Source organism: Salvia miltiorrhiza, chromosome 7 (genome assembly GCF_028751815.1).
Source record: "Salvia miltiorrhiza cultivar Shanhuang (shh) chromosome 7, IMPLAD_Smil_shh, whole genome shotgun sequence".
Taxonomy (NCBI): Eukaryota; Viridiplantae; Streptophyta; class Magnoliopsida; order Lamiales; family Lamiaceae; genus Salvia; species Salvia miltiorrhiza.
The window spans coordinates 18,447,747-18,456,371 of record NC_080393.1 but is presented as its reverse complement, the minus strand read 5'-3'; the positions used below and the strand labels follow the sequence as shown (position 1 = coordinate 18,456,371).

Here is an 8,625-nt window from a genome sequence, read left to right as displayed (position 1 = left end):
CAACATTTTTGGGCCAATTAAAGCGGAGGTTTCATACTAAAAAAATAAATAAAAATAAACTGCAATAAACAAGGCTAGAATAAAGATAAGAAGTTACATATATCGACGAAACACACAATTCTCTAATCAAATTGGCTAAGAGATTTAATGAAAATCCAAAGCCAACATAAGTTACGCCAAGTCACGAGAGCCCAACACCTTTTACATGTATGGGGTTTGCTTCTTCAACCTACTCTTCATTAGTATTGTATTGGAAGACAAAATAATAATTTAAAGAAAAAGAAGAAAAGTGAGAGTGAAGAAAACAACAAACCACTACCTACAAGTATTAAAATCGAAATCAAAAGACAAAGGAGAATTAAGGGAGGAAAAAAAAGTAGTTGATCGATAACTTAGAGTTAAAATCGATGGCTGAGTCGAGTCGAGTCGGGTTGAATTGAGTAGGAATATTTAATTAGAAGGATTGGTTCTAGCATAGTGAAGCACCATAATGTGATGAGTAGTTGAGGAATTGGGAAGCAAAGTGATGAAATCCCTTGGGCTACTCCAAATGTTATCCCTTACATGCTGCAATGTCAAGAAAGGTAGAAGCCTTTGTCCTTTGCATCTTATCTCTATCTGAAAAATACATCCAACCAAACACAAATTAACCCAATTATTCCATTATTTACTAATTATTACACACATTTTTTTCATCCTTCTTTATTATTAGTGTTATCATGCAAACACATATAGTCATCATGCCAATTCTGAAATGATGCAAATATGTTCCATGCACGTCAACCTCATCTCTCTCTATATATAGCTGGTAATGCATTGGAAGTAGGTGTGAGATAAGTGAGTTGATAAATAAATGATATAAGTATAGTTCATATTTTCATCAATCTAATGAAGAGGGCTAATCATAGCTAGAATTTCAGCAAAGGTTAAAAGTAATTAAATCAATAAGTCAAATTAATTTAACATCTAATCTAACTATAACAATTCGGTTCTTCGAGTTAAAATTTAACCTATAATTGTATAAAACTCTAAATCGGAGTCAGGAGTGGTGTTGTTTTCATCAGGTCATGTAATTAACTACTTGAACTTTCAAATAAGCTAATTAATTCATAAACATAAATATTTAGCAATCTAAAATATGATATAGATATACAATTAAACAAAAGTCACATATATCTTTATCGAAGTCATGCTATTGTCATACGTATAGTCATCATCCTCTTTGCCAAAGAAATTGTTAACATATAGTATATATATTTCTCTATCATAAAAGTAAACCCTTTATTTTGTTTTTATTGGACGCACGTATTGCATCCTAATTAATTAATTAGTATATTGTTGAAGAAGCGATAATCACACATCTAGCTAATTTAATTATATTATCGATAAGTATGAATGTATTATAATATAATTTAGACATAATTAATAGCTTATGAAAGTGAGTAATTGAAACCTACCCAATACTGAGAGGCCGCCCCAATTCAATTTTTCCACCATCACAAAATTTCTCTACACTTTAATCATTTTACAAGGGACCCATTCAGACTTTGCTCCTAAGCCTAAATCATTATACCTTTAGACTTCATTCTATTATATACATGTTGGAATAATATTTTATAATATTGCGCTGCCTCATTTCTTATTATCTTATGTTTTTGTACATTATCAAATAGTAACAATAAGAATAAGGATAATTTTATATAAATAAAAAAGTTGACGGATCCTGAGAGTACGGCGAATAATCGGCACTTTTTGTATTTCTATCTTCCTTTTTATTATAGTTTACCTAACTTGTATGTGATAGCTATGCATTCTCAATAATAAATACTACTATATCTAATATCTTTCATGCAAGTCTCCTTCACGTTGCTTTCTTCACTTACAAAACCCTAATATATAGTATAATTAAAACTATTCATTTATATATATTAGTGGTCGGTATAGCCGGTCCCCCGATTACAGCTTCAATTTCTAGGCATACTTTTCAAATTGGTTTCTAATTGCAAATAAGGAAGATCCAAAACTCCTGCTATATCCCTAATACTAAATTAACGTATTTATATACGTGACGTACCAAAACTATTACGAATAACTATATTAACTATCTTAGACATTCCTCTAAAGAAAAAAAAAAAAAAAAACTTAGACATTCCCTCCAGACATTCTTTACTAATTTTTCATTGTCACGCATTAACTAAGTAGCTATTATTATTCTTTTTATTATAAGTTGTACGCATAGTTAATCTGAAACATTCCACTTTCTCTCTCTCTCTCTCTCACACACACACACACACAAATGTCTATATAGTATTTAATTTGATTATCTGGTCACGTCAATCCTCATCACGCTTTCTTGTTCGTTTCTTGTCAACGACACCAAATCATTCTGCTATGCATTATCTATCATGCATTGCTTTCCTGCAACGTAAAACATCCATTCCCACACACACACTCACCCTCATAAATGGTGAAAATTAACACTATATATATGTGTGTGTGTGTGCGCGTCCACATATATCTCACTCTCTAAATATAATACTAGTTGTCTGCCTCATGAGCAAGGGCTCGTAATTCTCTTCTATCTTCATGCTTACATTATTAAAGCCTACTTTCTATTGGAACTTAACACACATTTTAGGGAAATAATCCTACGTAAAATTTGAAGGGAAGTAAAGCCATATAAATCATTAATTCCTCTAGCAGACAGCTGTAAAATACTCCCTATAGTTTATGTTTTAATTTGAGCTTCTAGAAAATGAAAATCACAAGTCCTTCAAACTTCCCCAAAAAACTAAAAGCCCTTTCAACCCTCATGGTATGGAGTATTAATTATTTCAATTTTGCATTTCCACAAAAGGATAAAGAGAAGACGGTACATCACTATAGCATACAAAATAATTATTTCCACTACTTAAGATACTCTTTTATAATGCAGCCTATGCATGTATGATATACATATACGTCATTATCTTCTATAAATAGCTGCTGCGAATAAATAGGATATATACAAGTATATATATATGGCTTAAATGATGGTCTTTATCATTTGTTTATCACCTTTTATTATGATGGGAGTGCAGCACTTAAAACATTCGATGTCTATTTTAAAAGCACAATAAATGTGAAAAGACAATTAAGGGCCTACAATCGGCTGGGTTGAAACCAACGCAAGCATGACGAAATCAAACCATAACCCATATTACTTTTGAGAACGACACCGTCCACGTGTGATTTTTCCAATATTAACAATTTTAATTAAATAAAAATGTTATACTACTAATTTGTAAATTTTTGCTCAATGTTAATTTTAAAGTGGTTAATGATGATCCTAAAACAATATCAGAAACCTATTTACGTTTTCTACTATTATCAACCTCAGCTACTAAAATTATAGGGTTATAATAACATGAAGACCAAAGGAAATAATTAACTTATATCATGATAGTATATTCAATCGATCCAATGAGATTAATATCAAATCTATTTTTAAGCTTCTTCTTTTTTCCCATTGTCATTATTAATATCAATGTTTGTTGTCACGTATTCTAAGTAATAATTAATCGTACGAGACATAATTAAACCCCATTAGATGCGCTCGAAAACACTTGCTTAATAATTCATATGGTATGAAAACAAAGATCTTAAGCCTTGAAAGGTAGCTTGATTTCATCATACCAAATCAGTCCAAGATTTTCCCCCTTTACGAGAGAGAGAGAGATGCCCTAATCTTGATTTTCATGCAGATTCCAATTTTAATTTGGTGGTATTTTAATATCCTTACCCACTTATAATCTAAATGATTGGCCACTAAGTTGCATGCCGTGTCTACAAAAGTGTTTTTGGCATTCCAGGCCAAAACGGGCATCATTATTTTATTTTTTATGGTCATAGATTAATAATCAAGTCCGCTAACCATGCTAACAATTTGGTTAATTAATTATGACTTAACAACTAAATCAACTAAGCCAGCTCTAAATAGGATTAAACTAACTAATCCAAATTAGAGAGAAAAAAAAATGATTAAGGGAAACAGAAAGGTTGACTTGGAAAACATGCATGGAATAAACAGGAGAATGTTGAATGTCATACATTCTAAATTTCTAATTACATGGAATAATTTTATAAGGGACGTATCAAAATGGTAATTTAATAACTATAAAATGTATACAAGAGCGTCACGTATAATTCTACCTAACATATTTTTTATTTGAAAATGATTACATTAGAATTCTGTTGGTTGTACATATATAGCTGTATAGATTATAGATTAATATTGTGTTATAATAAGATGTTTTCTTGGTCTAATTTCCTTACTTTATAATATGAAGTACGTTGTGCAATCAAATTAAGGATATACGCATCCTAATCATAAAAGGGTTGACCTAATTAATCAATAATAAAAATTGATAAAACTTTGAATACTTGCATTAAGAGGAAACTACAACAGGAATGTTTGCAGTTGTACTATGTTAGGGATTGAGGTAGGCAGGTTAGGCAAATTTCAGTTTAGAGAGGCAGATTAATCTACAGAATAATCATGATTTAGATAAATAAACTGCTGGCCTAATTGGATTTAATTAACTATTATATCGGTTTGATGTGTTACGTAATTCTATATCATCTGGCATTGACATCCATTTTTAACAGAAAAATAATAATTAAAGAGTTACACGCGGCCGGAAACACACACATAATTAATATTCTCACGTTAATTTTCAAACAGATTGAAATCTTTTATATTAATACTAAACTGGAGCCTGCAGCTATATATATATATATAGCTATCCTGCAATAAACTTATGCATTTTTATTTTCAATTGCTGGGCCAGGATAATATTTGGAGCTACATATAGAATTATCGAGATTATTACCTTCCCCAAAATAAAATATTTCTAATTTTAAAACTTGAATTTCTAATAAATTACATTATCATTATCTCCCATTTTGTAAGCAAGACACAGGAAGAAACTAAATAACTTCCTCGATTTTATGACGAATTTTAGCCTAGATAATATTTTCTCATATTATAAACCGGCTGAGGGCGCTAGTCTAATTCATATTCTTCACTAGTATATAATAATAACACATATAAATAAATCTAGATTCCATTATATTTGCTGGCATGCTAATGCATACTAATACTTAGCTCCACAAATGAACGTTCTACAACGACTGGGTCATTTGTACCACACATGTTTATAAATTTAATCGATATCTTATATATAATGTAATATTATATTCAAAATTCTTAACGACCAATTGCATTAATTAGCCAACAAATTGAAGAGGCTAACTTGACTATTGACGAAACTATTAATCAATAGTCGATTACGGAATATCATATCTCTAAACTCTCTAACACGTCTTCCTAAAAACTCCTGATAAAAAGTATCTTCACGTCTAAATATAACAAATTCGATATATTTATTTAGAAAACACCTCCAAATGACAACAAATATTCTACAACTACTTATTCGAAAGAATAATAATCATAATAGTTTTTATGCATGAACAATAACTTAATTAATTCTCAACATCTAAACTTGCAGTAATTTTTGGGTAGTTAGGGAGATGATCACATCTCCTAAAAATCTTATACAAATAAAAAAAATATAAACTCTATAGCTTAGTATAAGTAGTATTCTTTTTAATTAACTACTGGCTACTCAATCACCTTTCTCTCTTTATAACGGTATAATGAATGGATATATATATTTTTTTTTCACAAAAAATGGAGGTAGCTAGGTCAGAATGTGGAGAAAAATATAAGTGGTGACATAAACTTAAATAATCACAGATTTCTAAACTGTAATAATCGCGAGGAAAAAAAATCATCTTGTTACTTAGACGAACTAAAAGAAAACAATTATTGCTCTCTAGCTACCTGCGGATCTAACTGCCAAAAAAATGCTTGTTATTTTTCGATAAATCTTTTTTGCAATAATATATACTTATGCACTTTGAATCAAACAGCTTTATCCTACGTTGTTAATTAATCTTATAAGATAAACACAATAAAATTTACAGATTAGTATATCTGAAGCAAAATTTGCGACATTTTAAAACACCAAGCCATGATTAATTACCCAGATTAGTATATATCACATATATACCATTACAAGTAAGAATTAAATGATATGTATCTTAAAGATGCAACAAGGAAGTTATTAACACGAATGATTAACTTTCTTGTTAGATTTTTGAATGACCTACACAACTGCATATATATGGGAAACATTTACTTATTTTACATAGTATTTGAACCTTTTGTTTGGGTGGCCAACTATAATTCATCAAATTCGGATAATTCCTTTATCCAAATCTAAAATCTATGTACATGCATGAATTAATTCATTGTCTAGTAGGATCTCAGCCCTCTCTAGTAAACGCATCTATATAATGAATATGGAAAAGTTTTAAGCTTACAAAGTCGAAAATATTATATATCTTGATTAAAATATATGCCACTTAATTAGCTTATATATATAAATATATATAGTAATGTGTTATATATATGATATTATCCGAGTGGATTAAGGGAGGGATAATCGATGGAGGCGTCACTTTCCAGAAAACAAAATGAAGTAGAAAAGCAAATAGCGGTGATTATAAGGTGACAAGTAGTTTTCCTTCAACATTTCGTCACTTCAACCCTATATCTCAAATCCTTTACTTGGATGATAACTAACTGTAAATGCATATTAGCGATGGATGAGGCAAACAATTAAGTATTCACTAATTATGGGATTAAGCTAATACCAACAAAAACAGACCTAAGAAATATACTCCATACCTAATTATGATGTTATCCCTCAAATTTAATTACGGTTCTGCTGTTTACATCATCTTACTCACACCAACCATTTCCCCTTCTAATCCATCAGGGTTTTTCAAAACTAATTAATCTACTACCTACGCAAATTAATTGAAGAAGAAGAAGAAGAAGCATATATATATGTATATAGTTAATTACCTCTGATTCATTTTCCAAGCTAAGCTTATTAACCAGGTATTTTATCACCAGTCGGATCGTCATCCTCCCATCCCTAACAAAACACAAATACTAACATTATTTATTTAATTACACAGCAGGAGATATGTATATATATTAAAGTAAAAATAAAAAAGATGAATTAATAAACAGAAGAAGAAGAAGAAGAAGAAGAAGTAGAAGTGAATTACTTGATTCTCAAGTAGCTCTTGGATATCTGGGGCAGAAATGGCTCTCTTTCCCTGCGATGGTAAAAAAACAGGCCATTACACATGATGATGTCGAAAGTAGGGACACGAAACCAAAAATAAAAATAATTAATGTTGATGATTAGGCTTTAATTTGCAATAATGAAAATACTCACTGATTGTGCGATGCTTGCAGCATAAACCATAGGCCAGAATGCGGGCGCCTCGGGGGCGGCACGACCCTGAAATCCACGGGCGGGGCGGCCCCGACGTCGTAGAGCTGGAAGGGCCGCGCAAAATAAGAGGGCGACGGCGCCGCTGCTAGACTAGAAATGGGAATAGGCCTAAAGGTCCAGTTAATCTCCTGCTGCGGGTGTTGCAACAAAAACGGCGACGCCGCGAACACGGGTCGAGGGGCTACAAAATCGGGCCTCATTGTATTTGAGCTACTGCTGCTCGGCATAAGCTCCAGCTCCACCCGACCCGAACCCGACCCTGAACCCGACCCATTGTTCTTCCCGAGATCTAATTGCCTTCCGCCGCCGCCGATGCTCAGCTGTAGCCACTCCTCCTCCCCCTCCTCAACACGCAATTCCTTATCCTCCGCCATGCCACCAACTAGATCAGATCCTACCCTCGACAAAACATAACTCTCGCCGCCACCATAACCTCCGCAAAACCGCCGCTTCTCAGCCGAAAACATGGTCATGTCGAGCATCCCGCCCGATCAAAGCTCATCTCCATGAATGAGGGTTTTTAGGTTGAGAGAGAGATCTGCCATGAGCATGCTCTACATGGTATTAGGGAATCCAACCAGATGCAGATACCCATATACCAGATAAGTATTAATTATTTTTCTACTTGTTTTTATATATTTGGTGGAAATAAAATCAGTGGAGAGAATAAAACTTACAAATCTCACTTTCCATTAATTCTCTTTGTTTGGAAGTTTGTGAGGGATGAAATAGTTGGAGGATAGATGGTGGTCAGTCAGTTACATCTTATTATATATATTGATGCCAATACAATACTCTCTCTCTATATATATATATGTATATGTGTATGTATATAAGAGAGCCAACAGTAATTTTTTTAATCTCCTCACTTTTTTTAAAAAATAAAAATAATAAAATAAAATTGTGTTTGAGGTTCTTGACTTTATTAATAAGATAAAATACACGTTCCAACTTGTTTTGAAATGGAGGTTTTCCCAGCTAACAACTTTAGGGCATGTTCCAAGAATCAAAAATTACAATACAAGTAACTCTCTTTTTCAGATATCACAAAAAGGCCCTTTTTAGCTTCTTTAGGGGCATTGGATACTAGGAAAGGAATTCATCCATCATTTCTCTTTCACCTGGAAATGCTAAACCCCATTAATTAATAATAATCCCTACATTATATTAATTATATAGTACTAATTATTCCCCGGCCCATTGATTAATC

The 8,625-nt window shown here is 32.1% G+C and overlaps 1 protein-coding gene across 1 annotated transcript; it reads right to left on the bottom strand.

Annotated features, from left to right (window-relative positions):
- Positions 1–75: 75 nt before the first annotated feature.
- On the bottom strand, positions 76–8,213 carry LOC130993116 (protein LAX PANICLE 2). The gene is made up of 5 exons (XM_057917867.1): positions 8,093–8,213; positions 7,356–7,969; positions 7,183–7,233; positions 6,974–7,046; positions 76–618 (listed from the first exon to the last, which is right to left on the bottom strand). Exons 2-5 carry the CDS (start codon positions 7,895–7,897, stop codon positions 451–453), a joined length of 834 nt encoding a protein of 277 aa, XP_057773850.1. The 5' UTR covers positions 7,898–7,969; positions 8,093–8,213; the 3' UTR covers positions 76–450.
- Between the last annotated feature and the right edge of the window lie 412 nt (positions 8,214–8,625).

What these genes read in the sequence shown, in the direction of transcription:
- LOC130993116 (XM_057917867.1), bottom strand. Translation starts at nt 7,897, where the DNA reads ATGCTCGACATGACCATGTTTTCGGCTGAGAAGCGGCGGTTTTGCGGA. An exon ending in CTGCAAGCATCGCACAATCA is followed by an intron (nt 7,234 to 7,355) that starts GTGAGTATTTTC and finishes TTACCATCGCAG; the next exon opens with GGAAAGAGAGCCATTTCTGC. An exon ending in AAGAGCTACTTGAGAATCAA is followed by an intron (nt 7,047 to 7,182) that starts GTAATTCACTTC and finishes GTGTTTTGTTAG; the next exon opens with GGATGGGAGGATGACGATCC.